This window comes from Triticum urartu, chromosome 7A (genome assembly GCF_056163025.1).
Source record: "Triticum urartu cultivar PI428250 chromosome 7A, HENAU_Tu73, whole genome shotgun sequence".
Classification (NCBI taxonomy): domain Eukaryota; kingdom Viridiplantae; phylum Streptophyta; class Magnoliopsida; order Poales; family Poaceae; genus Triticum; species Triticum urartu.
The window spans coordinates 302791953-302819304 of NC_141879.1; the positions used below are offsets into that span (position 1 = coordinate 302791953).

At 47.6% G+C, this 27352-nt stretch overlaps 2 protein-coding genes across 2 annotated transcripts; one reads left to right on the forward strand and one right to left on the reverse strand.

Annotated features, from left to right (window-relative positions):
* The first annotated feature begins 18832 nt into the window (after window positions 1–18832).
* LOC125520774 (uncharacterized) lies at window positions 18833–19678 on the forward strand. Its single transcript, XM_048685791.2, has one exon. It carries the CDS (start codon window positions 18993–18995, stop codon window positions 19407–19409), a length of 417 nt encoding a protein of 138 aa, XP_048541748.1. The 5' UTR covers window positions 18833–18992; the 3' UTR covers window positions 19410–19678.
* An 830-nt stretch (window positions 19679–20508) lies between these two features.
* On the reverse strand, window positions 20509–21075 carry LOC147959379 (uncharacterized). The gene has a single exon (XM_087532635.1). The coding sequence runs from the start codon at window positions 21073–21075 to the stop codon at window positions 20509–20511; it is 567 nt and encodes a 188-aa protein (XP_087388761.1).
* Window positions 21076–27352: the final 6277 nt, after the last annotated feature.

The following is a 27352-nucleotide window of genomic DNA, read 5'->3' on the forward strand; positions in this document are numbered from 1 at the left end:
TGATAAATGTTTATTATTCATGCTAGAATTGTATTAACCAAAAACTTAGTACATGTGTGAATACATGGACAAAACTGAGTGTCCCTAGTATGCCTCAACTAGACTAGCTCGTTAATCAAAGATGGTTAAGTTTCCTGACCATAGACATGTGTTCTCATTTGATGAATAGGATCACATCATTAGAGAATGATGTGATGGACAAGACCCATCCGTTAGCTTAGCACTAATGATCATTTAGTTTTATTGCTATTGTTTTCATGATGACCTATACATATTCCTTTGACTATGAGATTATGCAACTCCCGGATACCGGAGGAATACCTTGTGTGCTATCAAACGTCACAACGTAACTGGGTGATTATAAAGATTCTCTACAGGTATCTCCGAAGGTGTTTGTTGGGTTGGCATAGATCGACATTAGGATTTGTCACTCCGAGTATCAGAGAGGTATCTCTGGGCCCTCTCGGTAATGCACATCATAATAAGCCTTGCAAGCAATGTGACTAATGAGTTAGTTGCGGGATGATACATTACGAAACGAGTAAAGAGACTTGCCGGTAACGAGATTGAACTAGGTATGGAGATACTGACGATCGAATCTCGGGCAAGTAACATACCGATGACAAAGGGAATTACATATGTTGTCATAAGGTTCGACCGATAAAGATCTTGTAGAATATGTAGGAGCCAATATGGGCATCCAGGTTCCACTATTGGTTATTGACCGGAGAGGTGTCTCGGTAATGTCTACATAGTTCTCGAAACCGTAGGGTCCTCACGCTTAACGTTCATTGACGATATAGTATTATATGAGTTATGTATGTTGGTGACCGAATGTTCTTCAGAGTCCCGAATGAGATCACAAACATGACGAGGAGCTCCGAAGTGGTTCGGAGGTAAAGATTCATATATTGGATGATATGGTTAGGCCAAGGGGTCAGGCCCACAGGGCTATAGGTCGGTGCAAATGATAGTTTTGCGGAGGTCAGAGGCCAAACGCCGAAGACCCTGGCGTCTAGCCCTGGGCCAGATGCCGAGGCCCATGGGGTCTGGGCCAGACACCAAGGATGTTGGCGTTTGGTCCTGGAGTCCGAGTGGGACTCTTGCCTTTCGGGCAAAACCGACTTTGAGGAGGCTTTTACTCCAAGTTTCGACCCCAGGGCTCAACATATAAATAGAGGGGCAGGGCTAGCACCCAAGACACATCAAGAAACACCAAGCCGTGTGCCGGCAACCCCGTCCCCTCTAGTTTATCCTCTGTCATAGTTTTCGTAGTGCTTAGGCGAAGCCGTGCGGAGATTGTTCTTCACCAACATTGTCACCACGCCATCGTGCTGCCGGAACTCATCTACTTCTTCGCCCCTCTTGCTGGATCAAGAAGGCGAGGACGTCATCGAGTTGAACGTGTGCTGAACGCGGAGGTGCCGTACGTTTGGTACTTGATCGTGACGGATCGTGAAGGTGTACGACTACATCAACCGCGTTGATAAACGCTTCCACTTTTGGTCTACGAGGGTACATAGACACACTCTCCCCTCTTGTTGCTATGCATCTCCTAGATAGATTTTGCGTGATCGTAGGAATTTTTTTGAAATACTACATAACCCTACAGTGGTATCGGAGCCAGGTTTATGCATAGATGTTATATGCAAGAGTAGAACACAAATGAGTTGTGGGCGTGGGTATAGACATATTTCTTGCCGTCACAAGTTGTTTCTTGATTCGGCGGTATTGTTGGATGAAGCGGCCCGGACCGACATTACATGACTGCTTTCATGAGACTGGTTCTACCGACGTGCTTTGCACATAGGTGACTGGCGGGTGCCAGTTTCCCCAACTTTAGTTGAATCGGATTCAATGAATAGGATTCTTTCTGAAGATCAAAAAGCAATCACTATAACGCGTTGTGGTTTTTTGATGCGTAGGTAAGAATGGTTCTTGCTAAGCTCGTAGCAGCCACGTAAAACTTGCAACAACAAAGTAGAGGACGTCTAACTTGTTTTTGCAGGGCATGTTGTGATGTGATATGGTCAATATAAATTGTTGTATGAGATGATCATGTTTTGTAACACGGTTATCAGCAACTGCAGGAGCCATATGGTTGTCGCTTTATTGTATGAAATGTAATTGCTTTACTTTATCACTAAGCGGTAGCAATAGTCGTGGAAGCAATAGTTGGCGAGACGACAACGATGCTACGATGGAGAACAAGGTGTCAAGCCGGTAACGATGGTGATCATGACGGTGCTTTGGAGATGGAGATCAAAGGCACAAGATGATGATGGCCATATCATATCACTTATATTGATTGCATGTGATGTTTATCCTTTATGCATCGTATTTTGCTTAGTACGGCGGTAGCATTATAAGATTATCTCTCACTAAATTCAAGGTATAAGTGTTCTCCATGAGTATGCACCGTTGCTACAGTTCGTCGTGTCGGGACACCACGTGATGATCGGGTGTGATAAGCTCTACGTTCACATACAACTGGTGCAAGCCAGTTTTGCACAAGCAGAATACTCAGGTTAAACTTTACGGGCCTAGCATATGCAGATATGGCCTCGGAACACTGAGACCGAAAGGTCGAGCGTGAATCATATAGTAGATATGATCAACATAGTGATGTTCACCATTGAAAACTACTCCATCTCACGTGATGATCGGACATGGTTTAGTTGATATGGATCACGTGATCACTTAGATGATTAGAGGGATGTCTATCTAAGTTGGAGTTCTTAAGTAATATGATTAATTGAACTTTAATTTATCATGAACTTAGTCCTGATAGTTTTACATATCTATGTTGTAGATCAATAGCTCGCGTATAGCTCCCTTGTTTTATTTTTAATATGTTCCTAGAGAAAACTATGTTGAAAGATGTTAGTAGCAATGATGCGGACTGGCTCCGTGATCTGAGGATTATCCTCATTGCTGCATAGAAGAATTATATCCTTGATGCACCGCTAGGTGACGGACCTATTGCAGGAGCAGATGCAGACGTTATGAACGTTTGGCAAAGCTCGGTATGATGACTACTTGATAGTTTAGTGCGCCAAGCTTTACGGCTTAGAACCAGGACTTCAAAAACGTTTTGAACGCCACGGAGCATATAAGATGTTCCAAGAGCTGAAATTGGTATTTCAGACTCATGCCCGAGTCGAGAGGTATGAGACCTCTGACAAGTACTTTGTCTACAAGATGGAGGAGAAAGCTCAGCTAGTGAGCATGTGCTCAGAATGTCTGAGTACTACAATCACTTGAATCAAGTGGGAGTTAATCTTCCAGATAATATAGTGATTAACAGAGTTCTCTAGTCACTATCACCAAGTTACTAGAACTTCATGATGAACTATAATATGCAAGGGATAACGGAAACGATTCCCAAGCTCTTCGCGATGCTTAAATTGGCGAAGGTAGAAAACAAGAAAAAACATCAAGTGTTGATGGTTGACAAGACCACTAGTTTCAAGTAAAAGGACAAGGGAAAGAAAGGGAACTTCAAGAAGAATGGCAAGCAAGTTGGCACTCCCGTGAAGAAGCCCAAAGCTAGACCTAAGCCTGAAACTGGGTGCTTCTACTGCAAAGGAAATGGTCACTCGAAGCGAAACTGCCCCAAATACTTGGCGGATAAGAAGGATGGCAAAGTGAACAAAAGTATATATGATATACATGTTATTGATGTGTACTTTACTAGTATTCATAGTAGCCCTTAGGTATCTGATAGTGGTTCAATTGCTATGATTGGTAACTTGAAATAGGAGTTACAAAATGAACAGAGACTAGTTGAGGGCAAGGTGACGATGTGTGTTGGAAGTGATTCCAAGGTTCATAAGATCATGATCGCACACTCCCTTTACCTTCGGGATTAGTGTTGAGCCTAAAATAAATGTTATTTGGTGTTTGTGTTGAGCATAATATGATTGGATCATGTTTATTGCAATATAGTTATTCATTTAAGGCAAAGAATAATTGTTGTTCTATTTACATGAATAAAACCTTCTATGGTCATACACTCAATATAAATGGTTTATGGAATCCCGATCATAGTGATACACATATTCATAATATTGAAGCCAAAAGATGCAAAGTTAATAATGATAGTGCAACTTATATGTGGCACTGCCATTTAGGTCATATTGGTGTAAAGCACATGAAGAAACTCCATGCCGATGGACTTTTCGAATCAATTGATTATGAACCACTTGATGCTTGCGAACCATGTCTCATGGGCAAGATGACTAAGACTCCGTTCTCTGGAACAATGGAGCGAGCAGCTGACATACTGATGTATGCGGTCCGATGAGTGTTGAGGCTCATGGCAGGGTATCATTATTTTCTGACCTTCATAGATGATTTGAGCAGATATGAGTATATCTACTTGATGAAACATAAGTCTGAAACATTTGAAAAGTTCAAAGAATTTCAGAGTGAAGTGGAGAATCATCGTAACAAGAAAATAAAGTTTCTACGATCTGATCGCAGAGGCGAATATTTGAGTTACGAGTTTGGCCTTCAATTAAAAAAATGTGGAATAGTTTCACAAACTCATGCCACCTGGAACACCATAGCATAATTGTGTGTCCGAACATCGTAACCGTACTTTATTAGATATGGTGCAATCTATGATGTCTCTTAGTGATTTACCACTATCATTTTGGGGTTATGCATGAGACAACTGCATTCACGTTAAATATGGCACCATCAAAATCCGTTGAGATGACACCGTATGAACTATGGTTTGGCAAGAAACCTAAGCTGTCATTTCTTAAAGTTTGGGGCTGCGATGCTTATGTAAAAAAACTTCAGCCTGATAAGCTCGAACCCAAATCGGAGGAATGTGTCTTCATAGAATACACAAAGGAGACTGTTGGGTACACCTTCTGTCACAGATCTGAAGGCAAGATATTCGTTGCTAAGAATGGATCCTTTCTGGAGAAGGAGTTTCTCTCGAAAGAAGTGAGTGGGAGGAAAGTAGAACTTGATGAGGTAATTGTACCTACTCCCGAATTGAAAAGTAGTTAGTCACAGAAATCAGTTCCAGTGATTCCTACACCAATTAGTGAGGAAGCTAATGATGATGATCATGAAACTTTAGATCGAGTTACTCTAGAACCTCGTAGGTCAATCAGAGTACGATCCACACAGGAGTGGTACGGTAATCCTGTTCTAGAAGTCATGTTACTAGACCATGACGAACCTATGAACTATGAAGAAGCGATGATAAGCCCAGATTCCATGAAATGGCTTAAGGCCATGAAATCTGAGATGAGATCCGTATATGAGAACAAAGTATGGACTTTGATTGACTTGCCTGGTGATCGGTGAGCCATTCAGAATAAATGGATCTTCAAGAGGAAGACGGACGCTAATAGTAGTATTACTATCTACAAAGCTCGAGTTGTCGCAAAAGGTTTTCGGCAAGTTTAAGGTGTTGACTATGATGAGATTTTCTCACTTGTATCGATGCTTAAAAGTCTGTCTGAATCATGTTAGAAGTTGCCGCATTTTATGAAATCTGGCAAATGGACATCAAAACTACATTCCTTAATGGATTTATTAAAGAAGAGTTGTATATGATGCAACCATAAGGTTTTGTCAATCCTAAAGGTGCTAACAAAGTGTGCAAGCTCCAACAATCCATCTATGGACTGGTGCAAGCATCTCGGAGTTGGAATATACGCTTTGATGAGTTGATCAAAGCATATTGTCGGTGTCAAAACCGGCGGATCTCGGGTAGGGGGTCCCGAACTGTGCGTCTAGGACGGATGGTAACAGGAGGCAGGGGACACGAAGTTTTACCCAGGTTCGGGCCCTCTCGATGGAGGTAAAACCCTACGTCCTGCTTGATTAATATTGATGATATGGGTATTACAAGAGTTGATCTACCACGAGATCAGAGAGGCTAAACCCTAGAATCTAGCCTATGGTATGATTGTTGATGTGTATGTTGTCCTACGGACTAAAACCCTCCGGTTTATATAGACACCAGATAGGGTTAGGGTTACATAGAGTCGGTTACAATGGTAGGAGGTCTGAACATCCGTATCGCCAAGCTTGCCTTCCACGCCAAGGAAAATCCCTTCCGGACACGGGACGGAGTCTTCAATCTTGTATCTTCATAGTCCAGGAGTCCGGCTGAAGGTATAATTCGGCTATCCGAACACCCCCTAATCCAAGACTCCCTCAGTAGCCCCTGAACCAGGCTTCAATGACGACAAGTCCGGCGCGCAAATTGTCTTCGGCATTGCAAGGCGGGTTCCTCCTCCAAGCACTTCATAGAAGATTTTGAACACAAAGATAGTGTCCGGCTCTGCAAAATAAGTTTCCACATATTGCCATAGAGAGAACAATAATATTAACGCAAATCTAATCTGCTGACATATTCCGTGGTGCGACACGCCACGGCCAAGCCTTTATCCAAATTGTTTCATTATCCCACCTCAGCGCGTTATGCGAGGCGGTTTCCTTGGCACGTCTTATCAAAGCAGAGATCGTGTCCCTTTATTCTAGGATTCTCATCAATACGGGCGTGGGTAACCCAACCGTGCCTTTGATTACGGCGCTTGGAGATAAGCAAGTTTTAGCAGGCTGGTGGGGACATGTAGTCGCGCCCACCCATATAAGGGGATAAGGATCCACCTTTTCACCCATGCCTTCTTCCTCCTTTGCCTATCCATTCTTACGCACTCGAGCTCCAGCGCCCAAGTCCGCACTACCACCTCAACCTTCTCCAGTCATGTCCGGAGCGGGAGGCAAGTGGATGGTCTCCTCCGTCACGGAGGGACACATCAAAAAGCTGAGGAAGGCCGGATATCTGGCCAGCGACATCGCGCACCGGCTTCCCGAAAAGGGGCAGCTCATCCCCACACCTAGGCCCCATGAGAGGGTGGTATTCCTCCCCCATTTCCTCCGCAGACTAGGCTTCCCTCTGCACCCATTTATCCGGGGGCTCATGTTCTACTACGGCCAGGATTTCCACGATCTGGCCCCGAACTTCGTCCGCAACATCTCGGCGTTCATCGTCGTGTGCGAGGCGTTCCTCCGCATCCGCCCCCATTTCGGCCTATGGCTTAAGACTTTCAACGTCAAGCCGAAGGTGGTGCGTGGCAGCCAGGTGGAGTGCGGCGGTGCCATGGTTGGCAAGATGGCCAACGTCCTATGGCTCGAGGGCTCCTTTGTGGAGACCCTAAAGGGGTGGCAATCGGGGTGGTTTTACATCACCGAGCCGTGCGACCCCGAATGGGTCGCAGCCCCCGAGTTTCGGTCCGGACCCCCTACGTGGCTCACCTCCTGGAAGGAGACCGGCCTGTCATGGGGTAAAAAAGGAGAGCTGACCGGACTCCAAACATGCGTCCAAACCCTGGTGAACAAGAAGCTCAAACTTGTCAACGTAGTCCAGGTTATGCTCATCCGACTGATCCTCCCGTGTCAACGACGGGCCTTCAATCTGTGGGAGTTCGACCTGGTGCAGCATCAAACTCTAAACAGGCTCTTCGACACGACGTACGAAGATGCCTGGAGGATGCTTTTCAAGGGCGCCGAGGCTCCCGCATCCGCTGCCGAGGATCGCGGATTCAGTACTCAGCATCACGCTCATGCGGTAAGCTGCTTTTGTCCTTTTGCAGGGTATCAGTTTTTCATAGTTTGACTCTATGCGGGATCTGAGTTCCCTTATCTTTGATAGGATTGGGTGGTGACGTCCGGACAGATCAACTGTCCGGCTCCTCTGCCCGAAGGCCTAGAGGACGCTTGCTTCGCGAAGCTGCTGGTTTCGGCGCCCTATGTGGTGTCGGAGAAGAAAGCCACGAAAAGGGCCACGGGGACTCGAAAGAGTGCCCGGTGCCAGGAGGTGTCGGATTCGTCATCCGACGGTCCCTAAGCGCCTTCCTCTCGTGAAGACGAGGAGGAAGAAGAAGAGACCTCTCCCGCTCCAGCGGGAGGAGAGAAGAAAAGGAAGGCCGCCCTCTCTGAGGAGGCCGGAGGGTCCAAGAAGGGGAAAACCCTTCCTCCGGACTGCTCCACCGACGCCGACGACGACGAAGAGGAGTGGCAGCCCAGGGCCAAGCCCCTGGCGAAATCATAAGTATCCGGATACCGGAGTGACTCGTAGTATTTGTTTATTGCACAACTTTCCCTTATGTCGAATGTGTTTATGCAGCCCACCCAAAGACCGGCTCGACGCGTCGTCGAGCGGCTCACTGGACTCGTCGGAGGTGAACTTGCTTCCGACGGCTTCCTCCCCCCGCCCTACGGGCGACAACGAAGTGTTGTCCCAACAGGTTCCAAGCAGGGAGGAGGTGGTCCTGGAGGCGCCGCAAGGCGACCTCCCGGACTCCAGGAGTAAAGGGGAGGAAACCCCCCAGGGCTCCAAGTCCGGCTTAAGGCCGGACACAGCTCCGGAATCTTCAAAGGTTCCAGAGTCCGGCGGGCGACCTCCTTCCAAGAGGAGCAAGCCTACCGTGCCGGTGACCTCCGTCCAACCGGAGGCGCCAGACAATATGTTGGAGGCGCTCCAAGGTGCCTCCATCGACGAGGAGCACCGCACCATTATGAGTGCGGTGATCCAGAAGGTTCAGTCCGCCAAAAGCGGACTGACTGAAGCTTGTACAAGCCTTTTAACAGGCTTTGAGGTAAGTAAAGAATGTTCAAATAACATTACCGCATAGATAGTAGCCCCTGATGCTCTGTTGGGCGTTGGGGAAGAAAAGCCGAATAGAGGATCAAAGAATTCGCAGGAGTCTAACAAAAGGAGTCAATATGCGTATGCAGGCTTCTCTGCTAGCGTCCGCCGCACTGACTACGGAAGTGGACGTGCTGAAGCAGAGCCTCGAGAAGTCCGAGCAAGAGCTCAGGCGTGCCAAGAAGCAGCTCGAGGAGAAGGAAGGTAAGAAGTACCTTGGTTTAATGTGTATATATAAAAAAGGTGCAATTGCAAGAGATGACAGGATTAACATGGCTATTTTGTAGGGGCCACATCTGAGGTGGCGACCCTTAAGCAGGCGCTGCTCGAGGCCGAGAAGAGTGCGGCCGTGGAGCGCACCGAGCGGGAGAGGTATGAGGCCGAGGTTGGCAAGGTGCGGCAAGAGCTCCAGGTTCTCATGAAGAAACATGAGAGTTTGGAGCTTGACTCGAAGACGCGAGCGTCCGAGCTCGCGGCGGCTATTGAAAATGCCAAGTCTGCCAAGGCCGAACCCCAGAAGACCCTCCAGGAGTTGGATGAGGTGAAGAGAATAGCGGCGGGTAAGGCATTCTTTATGCAAAGCAAACACATAAACATGAGTTACCTATTACTTACCCGAATCCGGAGCTCTCCAGGAGCGTTCACAGATCTTCCCCGGAGTGTATCCGATGCCGCCGCATTCTATCAAGCCGAGGAGGGCAGCTCGACGGAGAAGGTGTTCTAGTATCAGTACGCTGAGGCCGGACACCCCGTTCCCCTGAGCGACCAGCTGAAGCAACTGGTCGAGCTCCACAAGGCGGCCGAACAGGCCATGAAGGGCCTCCTAGTTCGGTTGTGGCCTGGAGAGGCTCTGCCTGGGAGCTACTTCAGGCTGGTGCGGCGGCTGGTGGAGACCTGTCCGAGGCTTGAAGACATCAAGCGCTCCGTCTGCATTGAAGGTGCCCGTAGGGCCTTGCCCATGCTAAGGTGCACTGGGGCAAGCTGGATGCGGAGAAGCTTGTGAAGGACGGGCCACCGCCGGGGAAAGAGCATCGCAAGCCCGAGAATTATTATAAGGATGTTCTGAAGGGTGCCCGCCTTGTTGCGGATGAATGTATGAAGGATGTATTTTTTGAGTAAAACCCGCTCGTGTTATCCTGTACGCTGAAAACTTGTTCATATGCGCTAAGCAATGCTGCTTGAATTTAAAATATTACCTTCTGTGCGGCTGTTTATCAATACTAAGAGATGGCGAGTCGTCGGCTTCTGCCCCCTTGCCGCTAGTGCTAGGGTGTTCGGGGATAAACCTGGGCGCTCTTTTTCCCATATTTGGGTCCTTCGAGGGAGGCGCTCAGCCCAATGAACGAGGCAATCGGACTATAATGCGTGAACACTCTCACTTAGCCATAGAATTCTATAATTTTAAATTTCGGCGAAGCCCCTAGTATTCGGAAGACCGAGTTCGGGGCGCTATCCACGCCTTGGCCGGACAGAGCCGACTCCTCGCCCTAAGTGGCATAAGTCTTTAAGGACTCGAAAAGACCTCTCGAACAGCGACCAACTCCTGCCTCATCATGACGGTCAGTTTTAGCTTTCTCCACTGAGGTGCTCGACCCAGCTCAACCGGGGCACAATCGCAGTGGTTCTCCTAGTGCTACCTTAGCCGATATAGAGGAACGTAAGGCACCAAAACATAGGAGCCGGGCAAACCCAACTATTGACCCAAGACATGATTCAAAGCCGATGTATATAATGCTATAAGTTCGGGGTGCCGCACTTGTTAAAGTGTTCGGACTTCTTACACCATGTTGAGGGGTACTGAAGCCCCTGGCGTATTTTGGCCGTACCAAAGTGTACGGGTGCGACATGTCATTAAGGAACATATATATATAAAAAAGGTAATGCAAAAAATGGACAAAAGCTATGCATTGTTCATTAAAATAGCTGCGATCAAAGCAGAACGATACAAGTAATGCGATAAACGAAAAGTTGGACTATTTAACATGTCTGCTCCAGTGGCAAGCTGCAGAATAGTATGCGGAACAGGTATACTGCTCGTGATAGAGACCACCTGGGATTTCCGTAATGCGGCATGGCTTGTCTGCTTCTCTGGTTCTTGCATTGTTTTGTGCGGCAGTTGAACTGCCGAACAGGCCTTCCGAAGAGTAGAGTCCTGAAAGTAAGAGAAAAGTAAAAAATCGACAGCCCCTGGTGCGGTTTAAGTCGTGTTTTGGGCGTGCCGTGATGGTGCCCCTCCCCCTATGCCCATGGTATTTCCAGAGCGTAGTTATGGAAGTGAAGTACTGGCGTCGCCTTTTTGCGAGGGTTGGGGTTGGGGCCGCATTGCTACGCCTGCTCGGAACATGCCAGGCGGTCTTGTTGTAGGTTACTCCGGGCTCGCTTGACGGTGTCTGGATGGTTAATGGCCGGACTGGAGAACTGCCTGGAGAGGCTGCTTTGTACTTCCGCTGCAAGGGCCGCCGTGTGCTCCTCCGTTCAGAGGGAGCGTTTGGTGTTTCCATTGACCGTAATTACTCCTCAAGGGCCTGGCATCTTGAGCTTAAGGTATGCGTAGTGCGGGACCGCATTGAACTTGGCGAATGCGGTTCGCCCGAGCAGTGCGTGATAACCACTGCGGAACGGGACTATGTCGAAGATTAACTCCTCGCTTCGGAAATTATCCGGAGATCCGAAGACCACTTCAAGTGTGACTGAGCCTGTACCGCTGGCCTCTACACCTGGTATTACGCCTTTAAAGGTCGTTTTGGTGGGCTTAATCCTCGAGGGATCTATGCCCATTTTCCGCACTGTATCCTGGTAAAGCAGGTTCAGGCTACTGCCGCCGTCCATAAGGACTCTAGTGAGATGAAATCCGTCAATAATTGGGTCGAGAACCAATGCGGCGAATCCGCCATGACGGATGCTAGTGGGATGGTCTCTTCGATCAAAGGTGATCGGGCAGGAGGACCATGGGTTGAACTTTGGGGCGACTGGCTCTACCGCGTATACGTCCCTTAACGCGCGCTTCCGCTCCCTTTTGGGGACGTGGGTGGCGTATATCATGTTCACCGTCCGCACTTGTGGGGGAAAACCCTTCTGTCCATTATTGTTCGGCGGCCGGGGCTCCTCTGCGTCATCGCTATGCAACCCCTTGTCTTCATTATCGGCGCTTAATCTGCCTGCCTGCTTGAACACCCAACATTCCCTATTGGTGTGATTGGCTGGCCTTTCGGGGGTGCCATGTATCTGGCACAAGCGATCGAGTATTCGGTCCAAACTGGACGGGCCCTGAGTATTCTTTTTGAATGGCTTTTTCCGCTGACCGGATTTGTAGCCTCTGAATCCGGCATTGACTGCCGTGTCTTCATTGTTGTCGCTGTTAACGCGGCGTTTTTGCTTATTACGACGTGTCTTGCCACTTTTGTCCTTGGTATCCGAATTACCAGGGTTCTTTGATAAGTTGTTACTGCGAGCTAGCCAGCTGTCTTCTCCCGCGCAAAAGCGGGTCATGAGTGTCGTGAGGGCTGCCATGGATTTCGGCTTTTCCTGTCCCAGGTGCCGGGCAAGCCACTCGTCACAGATGTTATGCTTGAAGGCTGCTAGGGCCTCTGCGTCCGGACAGTCGACTATCTAATTTTTCTTTGTTAGGAACCGTGTCCAGAATTGTCTGGCCGATTCCTCTGGCTGCTGAATTATGTGTCTTAAGTCGTCGGCATCCGGCGGTCGCACGTAAGTGCCCTGGAAGTTGTCGAGGAATGCGGCTTCCAGGTCCTCCCAAGAACCGATTGAGTCTGCTGGCAAGCTGTTAAGCCAATGTCGGGCCGGTCCTTTAAGTTTGAGCGGGAGGTATTTGATGGCGTGTAGATCATCGCCGCGTGCCATGTGGATGTGAAGGAGATAATCCTCGATCCATACCTCCGGATCTGTTGTGCCATCGTATGATTCGATGTTTACGGGTTTGAAACCCTCTGGGATTTTATGATCCATTACTTCATTCGTGAAGCATAGCAGGTGTGCGGTGCCTCTGTACTGGGCTATATCACGACGCAGCTCGGAAGAGCTATGTCTGTTGCGTTCGGCCCGGCCGGATTTGTTGTATCCGGAGTGAAGATCATTGTCACATGACGTAGGGTGCCTGCGCGATCCGTAGATCGATCTTGTTTGTCTTGCCTTATCCTCCAGTATGTCTCGCAGGTCAGGCGCATTTTCCCGTGCCTTAGTTGAGCGGTGTCGGGGCATGGCTTGGGTGGAGGGCCGAGAGCCTCTCTGTCGCGGCCGCGAGGTGGCCGGTCTTCCATGTCATGCACTGGTGATGTAGGTGCTTCCTCCTCTGATCGGGGTAGCGGCCTGCGGTTCGGGTAACTCTTGGAGGGGCGTTCGAGTTCATACTCTTCGGCCGCAAGGACTTCAGTCCATCTGTCAGCTAGCAAATCTTGGGCAGCTCTAAGCTGTTGCTGCTTTTTCTTGAGGCTGCTTGCCATGGCTAAAAGCCTGTGTTTAAAACGCTCTTGTTCGGTGGGGTCTGATGGTATGACGAATTCGTCGTCATCGAGGCTTGCCTCGTCTTCGGAGGGAGGCGTATAGTTATCATCCTCGACCTCTCGGTCTGCCGCTTTCACATGAGGGCTTGCTTCTCCATCTTCCTATGCCGAATCTTGCTGAGGTGGGTGTTCTTCGGCGCTATCCGGGGTAGTATTATCTCCCGTGCTGGAATCACCGTTTTTGCTTTGGCGGGATTTAGAGCGGCGCCGCTGACGCCGGCGCTTTGGCTGTTTCTTGGGGGCGTCATCCCCCACTGTTCCATCGCCATCTCCATCTTTTGGAGTATCCACCATATATATGTCATATGACGAGGTGGCCTTCCAGCGCCCTACAGGTGCTGGTTCCTGTTCGTCTCCTACATCGTCGTCCATGCCGTCGATGTCTTCGGAGCTGAAGTCAAGCATGTCAGTTAGATTGTCGACAGTGGCTACAAAGTGGGTGGTGGGTGGGCTTTGAATTTCCTCATCGCCCGTATCCCACCCTCGCTGACCGTAGTCCGGCCAGGGCTCTCCTGATAAAGAGAGAGACTTAAGAGAATTCAGGATGTCGCAAAAAGGCGAACACTGAATGATGTCTGCGGCGGTGAACTCCATTATCGGCGCCCAATCGGATTCGATTGGCAGGGGCGCGGGGGGTTCGGAGTCCGGGGAGGAGTCCGGATCCTCGGAGTCACGGGTCATGCAGAGTGCGGGGCTAGCGTTTGGCTCGACCGCTTTCGGGATCGCAGCCCCCGAGGTGATGTCCAACTGCTCATCCTCGATTGGCGCAATAGGCTCCGAGTTAGGGGTCGGAACCGATGCGTGTGCGGCCTCCAGGACACTGTCCGGGGGCAGAGCTAGATCATGCCCCTCGAGATAGTGCGGCGCGCTTGCCCGTGGCTCGAGCCCGTCGAAGATCAAGTCTCCGCGGATGTCAGCCGTGTAGTTTAAGCTTCCAAACCTGACTTGATGGCCAGGGGCGTAGCTTTCGATCTGCTCCAGGTGGCCGAGCGAATTGGCCCGCAGAGCGAAGCCGCCGAAGACGAAGATCTGTCCAGGGAGAAAAGTCTCACCCTGGACCGTATCGTTGTTGATGATCAAAGGAGCCATCGGGCCTAAAGGCGACGACACAGAGGAACCCTCAATGAAAGCACCAATGTCGGTGTCAAAACCAGCGGATCTCGGATAGGGGGTCCCGAACTGTGCGTCTAGGCCGGATGGTAACAGGAGGCAGGGAACACGATGTTTTACCCAGGTTCGGGCCCTCTTGATGGAGGTAAAACCCTACGTCCTGCTTGATTAATATTGATGATATGGGTAGTACAATTGTAGATCTACCACGAGATCAAGGAGGCTAAACCCTAGAAGCTAGCCTATGGTATGATTGTTGTATATGGAGTTGATCGCCTATGGACTACAACCCTCCGGTTTATATAGACACCGGATAGGGTTAGGGTTACACAGAGTCTGTTACAATGGTAGGAGATCTTGAATATCCGCATCGCCAAGCTTGCCTTCCACGCCAAGGAAAGTCCCATCCGGACATGGGACGAAGTCTTCAATCTTGTATCTTCATAGTCCAGGAGTCCGGCTGAAGGTATAGTCCGGCTACCCGAACACCCCCTAATCCAGGACTCCCTCAATCACTAAGGCAAAGTGAGTACAAGGGTGCTCCTCGAGCTGTATGCTAGAGGTAGGAGAAGGCAAGGTTAGCTTTCTCCTTCCTATATCTCTGGTCTAGTTCTAATGGGTCCGAACCCTTTGCATGGGTGCCCCGGGGGGTTTATATAGGCCTACCCCCCAGGGGTACAAGGGTAATATGACTGGGCGCAGGCCCAGCTGTCAGTCTCTTCGGCCGCCGACTTCTCCGCCGACTGTTGGGGCCCGCCGATTGGGGGGCCCCGCCGACTGGTCTGGTACGGAGCCGACAGGCCGTGCCCGCCGCTTGGGGGTCTTGCCAACTGCTGATCACTGTAGCCGCGCTTCTAATGATGCAGGCTTGGTCGAAGGATCATGGCTACAGCACCGCCGTCATGGCGGGCGATTACTGTAGCCACTCCCCGTCTTGTCTGGTTAATGGCGCGTGGGGCCCGTGGGATGAGCAGGCCGACTCCTAGGGGCCGACTCCCATCGGGTCCGATTGGTAGGGATCTTCGCTGTCTTCTGGACTCTCGCTGACTGGTAGGGCCCGTCGTCCTTGGGCCGTATAGACAGGCCGTCGTGGGAGCAGGACTCTGCCTGCCTGTGATGATGTCAGGGCTGGCATGGCAATAGTGCCGTGCCGGGCGGCGCTCGTCGTTGGTACAGTGCACTGTGGCCGCGCCAGCCCTTAGGAAGGGGAGGGGATGGGCTTGACTATAGCCATCCCCTGTCCCGTCCCCCTTGATGTGGGTACGGGCTTCGAAGGGCCGCGGGCCGACTCCTCGGAGTCGGCTTCTCTGGAAGCCGCCTGGCAGGAGTCGGCTTGTCTCGACCTCGCCTTCTGGACTCGGCCGTCTACGGGTAGCCGGCTATTTCTCCAGCCGGCTTCCAGAAGGCGGCTCTTTAACTTGGCATCCTAAGGGGCGCGGTCAGCCCCGCTGTCTTGAAAAGTTATGGGCGTCGGGTTAGCCTACCCGTGGCCCATTACTCCGACAAGGATGATAGGTTACGGAACAAGTAAAGAGACTTGCCGGTAACGAGATTGAACTAGGTATGGAGATACTGACGATCGAATCTCGGGCAAGTAACATACCGATGACAAAGGGAATTACATATGTTGTCATAAGGTTCGACTGATAAAGATCTTCTTAGAATATGTAGGAGCCAATATGGGCATCCAGGTTCCGCTATTGGTTATTGACCGGAGAGGTGTCTCGGTCATGTCTACATAGTTCTCGAACCCGTAGGGTCCTCACGCTTAACGTTCGTTGACGATATAGTATTATATGAGTTATGTATGTTGGTGACTGAATGTTGTTCGGAGTCCCGAATGAGATCACAGACATGACGAGGAGCTCCAGAATGGTCCGGAGGTAAAGATTCATATATTGGATGATATGGTTAGGCTAAGGGGTCAGGCCCACAGGGCTATAGGTCGGTGCAAAAGATAGTTTTGCGGAGGTGAGAGGCCAAACGCCGGAGACCCTGGCGTCTGGCCCTGGGCCAGACACCGAGGCCCATGGCGTCTGGGCCAGACGCCAAGGATTGTGGCGTTTGGTCCTGGAATCCGAGTGGGACTCTTGCCTTCCGGGCAAAACCGACTTTGAGGAGGCTTTTACTCCAAGTTTCGACCCCGGGGCTCAACATATAAATAGAGGGGCAGAGCTAGCACCCAAGACACATCAAGAAACACCAATCCGTGTGCCGGCAACTCCGTCCCCTCTAATTTATCCTCTGTCATAGTTTTCGTAGTGCTTAGGCGAAGCCCTGCGGAGATTGTTCTTCATCAACACCGTCATCACGCCGTCGTGCTACAGGAACTCATCTACTACTTCTCCCCTCTTGCTGGATCAAGAAGGCGAGGACGTCATCGAGCTGAACGTGTGCTGAACGCGGAGGTGCCGTACGTTCGGTACTTGATCGAGACGGATCGTGAAGGTGTACGACTACATCAACCGCGTTGATAAACGCTTTCGCTTTCGGTCTACGAGGATACGTAGACACACTCTCCCCTCTCGTTGCTATGCATCTCCTTGATAGATCTTGCATGATCGTAGGAATTTTTTTGAAATACTACGTTACCCAACAGTGGGTCCTGAGCTATTGGTCTCGCCTAAATGGTAGCAGGAAGTAGAGAAAGACGATGTTTATCCAGGTTTGGGCCCTCTCGAAGAGGTAAAACCCTACGTCATGCTCTTGTTATATTGATTGTGATAAGGTACAAAGTACATGATGATCTACCTCGAGATTGTATGAATGAGTTTTAATTTGCCTCTACAGACTAAACCCCTCAAGCACAAGGGGTATCTAGGGTTACAAGTATGTTGGCTACACCTCCCTCCACCGTAGGTTTGTCTTTGGTGGATTCGCTGGATCCGACCTTCGTTCGTATATATCTGTGTGTGCGCGAGTTGGACCCTTTCGATCTTCGCTTTTGTTCCTCGGCCGTGTTTACTGTTTTGGTGCGCTGGTCCTTTTGAGACCTTAGTACGACGACTTCCTCACTGTCTACTATAATAATGTTTGCATGGCTCTGATGAGGGAGGGATGATGACTGCAACGCACCTTTGGCTTGCTCTAGTATTTATAGTCGTCATTAGCTGGTCAATGGACATGTATATTTTTTTTACTTCTGATGTTTTTAAATTTTTATACTATCTTAACAGTTGATGAATAGATCGAATTTTTTTTCGAAAAAAGAACTAAAGAAGGACTTAACATTTTGGAACATAGCAAAGCAACATGTGATTTTTTTTCTACGAAGCAACTTGTGATTTGATGGTTAATAGGATAGTGGTATCCACAGCCCAATAGAACTCAAGTTCTAGGCTTGACATCGATACTCGCATTTTCCTGTATTTATCCCGACCTTTTGATGATGCGCATTTAGTGAGAAGAGACGTTCCCGTCGACTACGAAGAAGTCAGTGTCGACTTCCTCAATCTTAGGATGATGTGCGACTTCCTCAATCTTAAGATGATGTGCGACTCAGTCTCTCAGAGATGTTCATACAGACAGGATGTGCGTACATGCGTTTATAGAGATGAATGTATTACATCCGTTTTTAAATATAAGTCTTTTTAGATATTTGAATATGAACTACATATAGATATTTGAATATGAACTACATGTATTTTAAAATGTAAATTCATTCATTTGCTTCGTATGTAGTTCATACTCCCTCAATTCCAAAATATAGTGTGCCCGCGTTTCCCGAGGTCAAACTTTGACCATAAATTTAACAAACGAGACCGGCTGTGGCGGGAGAAAAAATTACATAATTAAAAACTTTTTTTGAATACGAATTCACTGATATAACTTTTGCTCCCGTTGCAATCGGTCTTGCTAGTTAAATTTACGGTCAAAATTGAAGCACGGGGATAGACGAAACACTACATTATGGAATGGAAGGAGTATTAGAATCTTAAAAAAAAAAGACTTTTAGGAAGGAGGGAGGGAGTATGTGCGTATGAAGCGTCTACGGAGCGTGTGTGTGTAACGTGTTAAACAAAACATTTTGGAACATAGGAAGAATAGTGTGTTGCTAGTCCTCGGCCCTACCGAGTACCTGGTCGATTACCCACCACGTGAAGTGCGGTGAGATGACGTGGCAGCTATATACCCCTCCCAGTTATCTCGTCCACAGAAATATCACACGAATCTCATTAGCATTTGCGCGCCGGCAGCCATCTTTCGCATAGCCCCTCAAAGTTATACTCGTACATAGTTCTACATACGCGTACTAATTTCTACTGCTGCCTATTCTACAAAATGGAACTTTTGGCAGTGTCTTTATGTGGAGAGATTTGCTAATCGTGTCCCACGGGATGTGACTGACATCCAGTAAAAGAAAAAAAAATCTTGAACAGCAACTGACATCGAAAGTGGAGCACTACGCTTAGCCTGCACTCAACGAAAAACAAAGTACGCTCAGCCCCCTTGGGTTTCTTGTAATTCTGCAAGCACCCCGGTCGAAGTCGGTTTCGTAGTGCCCAGTCACGGCGCAGAAATATCACACGATTAACCTTAGCCCAACAAAATAAAAATGAAAATTAGAGTGGGAGAGAGGCAGAGAGGCACACGAAATTAACCGGAGCCCAACCCACCCCACGCCGGGCGCGACCTAGGAAGCAAACCACCGGCCAGGTCACAACCGCCGTCCGCCGGGCATGGAACAGGCCCTCCGCGACCAGGCGCCGGCCAGGGCGGCGGGGCGCAGGCCGACGCGGTTCACGGCTCTGGAGCTCGCGGCGGCCGAGCAGCTCCTTCACCTCAGCGAGAGCAGCTGCTCCTCGGGCGCCGCCTTCACGCCGCTAGGATCGGGGATCGCCGCGTCGGCGGCCTGCTCCTCCTCCTCGCCACGCTCCGTCAACGCTGCGCCCGCCGCAACCGCGCGCGACCCCGTCGTGGGCATCGGCGCGGATCGCGAGGAGGAGGACGACGAGCAGGAGCTGGGCGGGAGGCCGCGGGTGAGCAGGAGGTACCGCTCGGTAGCGGAGTTGTACGACGCTACGGATCCTGCTGGAGCGCGGCGGAGGAAGGGCAAGGCCGTCGCCGGCGGCACAACGGCGGAGAGGAGGAAGTAGAAAGAGATCAGGGGGTCACTCTTGCCTGTAATTATGGGCTGTTGTTAGCAGGGACTAGTAGCCTGGTGTAGAGAACGAAGAGAAGCTTTGCTTCTGCTTCTGCTACTTCTCCGGTGTACGTATGTGTATCGCATAGATCAAGAAATAGTGATCTTCTCTTCACAAGAGGAGTCACAAGGGTAGTTAGTTAGGAGCTTAATCAGGTGTAAATTATTATGCATCGAGCTAGTCTTGAATAAACCAGGATGAATACCTTGTGCTTGGATCGATTTGCAGGCAGCAGAGACTCCATTGAATCTACGTACTTTCATCTGAATTACAACAACTGTAGTGATTTATCACGGAGCCTTTTCTCCCCCTTGGTGATTTTTAACATTGTACTGTACTGTAGTGATTTATCACGGCGCTTTTAGACTTGAAATGGAATCTGATTTGTTCTTGCTTGGTGGTTTTTAGAAGAGCCAGCCGAGGGCGTCTATTCCACCGATTCAATCTTCTACGTATTACTAGTACAAACGATCAGCTTTCCAATGGGCGAAATGACGGCAGGCCGTACGACGAAACGAGTAGCTAGCTCCGGGCGTATACAGCCTGATCGAGGTCGGCGTCCAGGAGGCAGGACATGGCAGACGTTGGTGTTCGTCCCGAGCGACTGCAGCACACCAAGCCATCCATGCCTAGTGGAAAACTGGGTATCACCGTTCGATCCTCCACCGTCCACAGTTCTTCCACACCAAGTCGTCCGCATCGTAGTTCCACAATCTCAAAGCGCTTAAGGGTCATTCAGGAAGGTAGCCAGAAAGACAAACATAGGCTACGAGGGGTTCGGTCTGGATGAAATTGGGGCGGCAAGCCCATCAATCCAAATCCCACGAAAAAAATGACCAAGCTAACGATCGATCTACGTGTGCTGTGAACGGGATTGCGAGGGGGGAAAAAGGCGGCTGAACTGCATCAGAAACAGATGCATGGTATGAGATGTAGTACTCCAGTCCAGTAGTGCATTCTAGAAGGTGCGCACGTACGTTCGAGAAAAGATGATGGAAGATCGACCAAGAAGTGCTGCTCTGTGAACAGTTCTTGGGATGCATGCATGGACTTATCCAAAGGTCCCAAGCTCGTGGTCCCCGCTTGGCTCTTGTATTTCATTCAGAGTGGTAGCTATGTCCGAGCGATCAACACTTAGAGAACCCCACTGTTTCACCACTAGTTGTGCATCAGTTTCAATGATTACCCTCCTGAACCCCAAATCAGAAGCTAGCCGTACACCATCTCTTACTGCAAATGCTTCCATAGCCATAGCTGACATTCCAGTTTCATACCAGAGTGCTTGTGCGCGGATGAGCCTTCCTTCATGGTTGCGAACCCCCAGGCCAGTTCCTCCCTGGTGTGTATGTTTGTCGAAGCAAGCATCCACATTAATCTTGAGAAAAGGTTCCTCTGGTGGTTTCCAACTCTGTACTTCCTTGGCCTGTTTAACTGCTTGTTGCTTGCCCGTTTCAGCAAGATCTACAGCAGAGTCCATAGCCCATTTAACAGCCTGCAACACTGAACGAGTTCTCTCGCCGTGCGTCCGTGCGTTTCTCTCAGTCCATACTGCCCATGATCCGCATAAAATGATGCAAGCATCCGACTGTTTCACCTTGAAACCTTCAACTATATCCATCGCCCAGGTCTCCGGATGTAGTGCAGGCAGCTTGACGGATGTGGCATGTTTGATCTCTTGCCAGAAAAGCCTTGCCCAAGTGCAATCGAACAATGCGTGCCTTATGGATTCCTCCTGTCCGCATGCATCACAGAAACTGATTGGTTTGATATGCCTGCTGCATAAGACCCCCTTTGTCGGAATGAATCCCTTAACAACACGCCACCAAAAATTACGGACTTTGGGGGGCACCTGTAGTCGCCATAGTTTCTTCCAGAACAACTTGTTAGGTCCCTCTGACGATGCAGGCACCTCATTATTCCTTCGCGCTGAAACCAACAACTTGTACACTGATCTCACCGAGAAATTACCCAATCTATCTGGGTGCCACGCCCAAAAATCCTCATAAGCCCTACCAAGAGGAATCCTCGCAATCATGGACACATCCGGTTCCACAAAGTTTTCAGCCAGCTTCTCCATGTCCCATTTCCCTGTGTCCAAGTCCATTAGCTCCTCTACAAGTGTTACTGAAGCGGTTGGAAGTCTGACAATTGGCTGTTTGCTATAGCTTTCCGGTACCCACGGATCGTCCCAAATTCTTATCGAACTTCCATCACCCACTCTTTTTATTATTCCCTTACGAAGTGCCTCCCTGCCATGCAAAATGGCTCGCCATGTATGAGAGGAATTACGTTTTTTCCTCGCTTCCATAAAATTGCAGTCATGGAAGTATTTTCCCTTGAGTACTCTTGCACACAAGGAATCTGGATTTGTTAATAACCTCCAACCTTGTTTCGCCAGCATCGCTTGGTTGAAGAGTTGAATGTCTCTAAAACCCATGCCACCTTCACTCTTTGGTACTGCTATATCAGTCCACTTCTTCCAATGCATCTTCCGTTTTTCCTCGTCACCTCCCCACCAATAGCGAGCCAAAATATTAGTTATCTTTTTGCACATATTTTTTGATAACCGAAAACAGCTCATAGAAAAGGTTGGAATTGCTTGACAGACTGCTTTCACTTGGACTTCCCTCCCTGCACTATTTAGCAATTGTGGAATCCAGCCATTACACAATTTCTTGAGTGAAGTAATGATACCTTCGAATTGTGCATCGGTCGATTTACCCAACGCCGTTGGGAGTCCTAAATATTTTTCCATCAGGGCTTCAGTTGCTATACCCGAAGCATTATGCACACTTTGTTTCCTGTCAGCCTCACAGTTAGCACTGAAGAAAATAGCTGACTTTGCTCTGTTCACGAGCTGACCTGAACCGCGGCAGTATCTTTCCAGAATGTTACCAATTCTGTGAGCACCATCCTCCGATGCTTGAGTGAAAATTAAACAGTCATCTGCAAAAAGATGGGTAATCCAGGGAGCATGGATACCCACTCTAATACCTCTTGATAAGTGCCCTGTACCAACACACTTGAGCATACTAGTTAGGCCTTCAGAGCATAATAAGAACAAATAAGGGGATATAGAGTCCCCTTGGCGAATACCTCTTGAGGGTTTAAAGGTATCTGAGAAAACACCATTCACTCTAACTGATAAAGTTACTGATTCCACACATGCCATGATTCTATCAATCCACAACTCTGCAAACCCCAGTTTCTGCATAATTGCTCGCAAATATGTCCACTCGACCCGGTCGTATGATTTGGCCATGTCCAATTTAATTGCACAGTCTCCACTTTTCCCCTTTTTCCTCTTCAGGTAGTTTATACACTCATAAGCCGTCAAGACATTATCAGAGATTAGCCTACCAGGGACAAAGGCACTTTGTTCTTCAGATATAATTTCATCCATGAATGGCCTTAACCGAAGTGCTAAAACTTTTGACGCTATTTTATAAAGTACATTACATAAAGATATAGGTCGAAACTGGGCAAGGCTTTGGGGATTTTTCACCTTCGGTATAAGCACTAGAACCGTAGTATTCACCACGTCCGGCATCACCCCTGTATCAAAGAATTTCCTTATAGCATTACAGACCGAGCTTTTCAGAATATGCCAATGTTTTACGTAAAAACCTGCTGTAAAACCATCGGGTCCAGGAGACTTGTTCGGGTGCATCATAAAAAGAGCCTTCTCCACCTCCATATCTGTTATTGGTGAACAAAGTTGTACATTCATCTCATTTGTCACCTTAGATACGACATAAGCAACCCCCTCTTCTGGACGTGTGTCTACTTGCGCGGTGAACAAAGATTGATAGAAGTCGATAGCCGCTTAGGCCGCCTCTTATAACGCCAGTCTCTTATAACGCCAACTCCAACACACGATTCTAAGCGGACCTTTGTTTTGTCCGGATTTTATTGGTTTGGATATGGATTGTATCGGTCGTGTGCCCAACATGCAGCCCCATCTGGTCCACCACGTCTGGCTGGAGGCTCTATGACAATGTAAATAACCAAATAAATCAAACATTACGAACAATTTTACAAAACAAATGGTTTCACGTTCATATAAAAATACAATTAAATAGTTTTATCAACCCAATCAAAATTCTCTTGAATATATGAAAAATAAATATCGGTTGCTAATATGAGTTCACATGTGCCGGTTCTTGGTTCTCAGACTCAACATTTTCATCTTTAAAACCAAACCCTTGGTCGTAAATGCTGTCACCACGCTCATCCTTCACTATCATCTTGTGCATGACAACACAAACAGTCATCACCTTCCAAAGCCTTTTGGGTGTTTCATGTCAATAGTGGCGGACCAGGAATTGAAGTTAGCCGGGGCAAATATTTAAGTTCTCAAATTTTTTAGCTGCAAATGCAAGCCTACTTAATCAAAATTCATGACCTTCAACTACCAAAAAATTTAAAAAAGACATAAAAACTATTAACATGGATTCGTATCGCTTGATATGCTCACACTTGATGCCACAATACATTCTCACAATCTCAAGCGAGACCTACAAAATTTCGAATGTATTAGCACATGTGTTCTTTATGGTATGAAAATGTATCGGAGTCTGCTCATCACTAATTTTGAAAAAAGAACATGACATACTCCCTCCATGAATAGTGATTTAAACGCTCTTATATTTCTTTATATTCTTTACGAAGGGAGTATTAGTCATGTCGCAAATTATCAGATCATTAAAGTAGCGCCGGAAGCTCCGGCACGGAGCAGCGGACGGAAAACGGAACCGGATCCTCTAACATGGAGAAGGAAAGTCACGGTGCTACAGTGCTAGCCTAGTGTAAAATGAAGAAGAAAAGTTAGGGACTGTTAATAGGTAGTTAGCAGATTGTTTACGCTTGGTATCTTTTATATCTAAATAGCTAGCCCCCACTAACTATTTCTCTCAACATGCAAGCATGCCACATCATCGTACAACATGCATGAGAAAACGCCCACCCCCACTATTATATGTCTCTCAACATGCAAGCATGCCACTTCATCATGACATGCATGAAAAAAAGACATATCTCAACATGCAACATACATGAGGGTTTTCATTCTATTATGCTATATACATTTAATAAATATTTTACAACTATATAGTAATCAAGCACAATAAATTATATGTATTTTTATTGTTAGCTTTTTATATTATTACTTCAAATATTCATGTTTCATACAACGAATCACATTGAAATATGTTGCAAAATATTCCCGCAACAACGTGCGGTATTTACTATAGGAGTTGGGCGCGCTTTGCTGCGCCGTTGATGTCATTGGATTTCCATAATGTTTTTACATCTATTTCAAAATATAAGGTGTATTAATTTTTTGAAATGTCAAACCTCTTTAAGTTTGAACACATTTTTGTGGAAATATATCTGTATCCATAATGTCAAATCCGATTTTTAGATTCATCATGAAATGAATTTTCACATTTCATTCATTTAGTATTGTGGATGTCGATATTTTTAGCTCCGAACTTGACTTTTCAGTAAACTAATACACCTTATATTTTGGAACAGATGGGAGTATTTGGTTAGGTTAGCGGAGAAGATGGAGCGTGTGTTCTTTTATTTATATAATGCGGGGTTTTGATGGGCCTTTCGTGGTGTGATTTTTTGTTGTCTGCTAATCAACTCATACTTATGTGAAGAAATTTTTTGCGTCAATGCATGCATGTACTATATTGGTGCTACAGTATCACATGATGGCACTTCTTTTTCCTAAGTGATGCGGGTGCGCATGATTGGTATGGTTTTATTGGCCGGTTGCTTTCGATTGATTTGAAAAATTGTGGACCCAGTCAAAATCGTGAACAAATTCGATATTCAATTTCTCATTTGAATGAGAGGGCTCCAAAATTAGAGAGCTTCTCAATTAAAAGAATTGTGTGAGGATTGTTGACTCTATCAAAATCGGTGACCCAATTCTAAATTGATGACCTCAATTGAATGAGAGGCCTTCAATCCTAGGAAGCTTAGTGATATAGTAGATTGTAGATATAAATAATTTAAATTAATTTTGTTTCACCATCAATTTGTTTGTATGCAATTACTATAAATGTAAAGAGTAGATCATCAGTTTTCAAAATTAATTTAAATCATTCTAGCCATAATCATATGGATAGAAAGAAGGAAAGTTAGTATATTGTAGCTTCTCTAACTTTTTTTAGAAGAACAGGGAAGGCTCCTCCCTGATTCCATTGCTCGAATGAGAGGAGCAGTTCAGCAGAAGTGCAAGGAGAAAGTAACATAAAAGAGTACAGAGCTAAGGAAATAGTAAAAGCACTACAGCTTAGGCGAACACCTCCAATCGTGCTCACAGGGAGCTAATTAAGGAACACTAGGCGCAGCGCAACTCCTGGGTGGCTCTGCGAGTCTTCAACGGAGGGGTTGCCATCGCTTGGGGGGGGACCAGGTTGCCGTCAGGGTCGAAATTGGGCTGGAGAAGGTGATTGCGCCTGTTTCTCGCTTCTTGGAGGGCGAAGCAAAGCTGTTGTTATCATCAAATCTTCTGCTGGTCCCATGGATCCACCAAAGGGGTTCCCAGCGGCAACTCCTTCATCAGCCACTGATCAACAGGGGGCAGCGCAGAAAGCTTGCAAGATGCCCTGAGAAGGCCTCCAGCCTCTCTGCAGTCTTGCCTGAGGACAAGATTGTCCAGTTTTTAATTGTGTTGAGGATTAGCCTCAGCACCTATTTAATCGAGGTCCACAAAGTGTTATTGAAAATAATAGAGTTCCAATATTTCCAAAGACACCAAAGAACAGCTGCATTAACTGTATTAAGCGCAGAGTGCTTGCTATTAGCTACCCAAATTTTAGCAATCGATTCATAATCAAGTCCCACATTTGTCTCGAAAAAGGCAGAGACCTGTTTAGCTACTACACATTCAAAGAACAAGTGTGCGTTTGTTTCTACCTCAATGCAGTAAACGCAGTCAAGAGGTTTGATAATCTGTCTCTTCCTAAGGTTATCCCTAGTCATTAGTTTGTTATTAGCAAAGAGCCAGAGAAAGACATGGATCTTAGGAGGAGTTCTAAGTTTCCAAACAGCTGGGATATAGACTGGCTGCAACCCCCTAAAGTTGATAACATGATAGAGTGAGCTAGAGGAGTAAACTCCTTTGTTATCTAGCTGCTAGATCAAAGCATCTGTATCATCAGTAAGGGTCACACTTTCAGCAATCTCAACCGGTTGGTGCCATTGCTCCATGAGGGTGTCATCGAAGTTTCTTCTAAAAGTTAATTTGAGTTGATTCCCATCCCAAACCTCACAAGCACTCTTAGTCTGCTCATTACAAATGGAGTAGATCGGCCAGAACTGCACAGACAGAGGGGAGGTACCAAACCAGGTATCCTCCCAGAATCTGACTTTAGCCCCTGAGCCAATTTTCCATCTGTAACCAAACTTTAGTGTTTGAATAGTAGATTTAGTGCATTTCCAAAATCTGGAGGCATGGGGTGACAGTTTGGGGGCAAAGATATTGATTCTACCAGCCATGTATTTATGATCAATGATCATTTTCCATGGTTTCCCTTCACTTTCATAATATCTCTTTACCCAGGATCCTAGTAGGCAAAGGTTAATGTCCTGGAGGTTGGGAATCCCCATCCCTCCAAAATCTTTTTTCATGCACACTGACCTCTAGTTAGCTAGGTGCAGCTTCCTATGACCTTCAAAGTCATTCCACAATCAGTTGGCCATTTGAGAATTAATCATCTCAATGGCTCACTTAGGGAATTTGAAGAATGAGAGCAAGTAGATGGGAATGCTGGCCAAGCAGGCTTGAATGAGTACAAGTCTGCCCCTATATGAGAGGAGTTTGCCTCTCCACCCAGAAATTCACCCCCCTTACATTCCAAAATTGAGAGCAAAGAACA

Excerpts from the sequence above, each read along its gene's own strand:
- LOC125520774 (XM_048685791.2), top strand. The coding sequence starts at position 18,993 with ATGGAACAGGCCCTCCGCGACCAGGCGCCGGCCAGGGCGGCGGGGCGC.
- LOC147959379 (XM_087532635.1), bottom strand. The coding sequence starts at position 21,075 with ATGGATATAGTTGAAGGTTTCAAGGTGAAACAGTCGGATGCTTGCATC.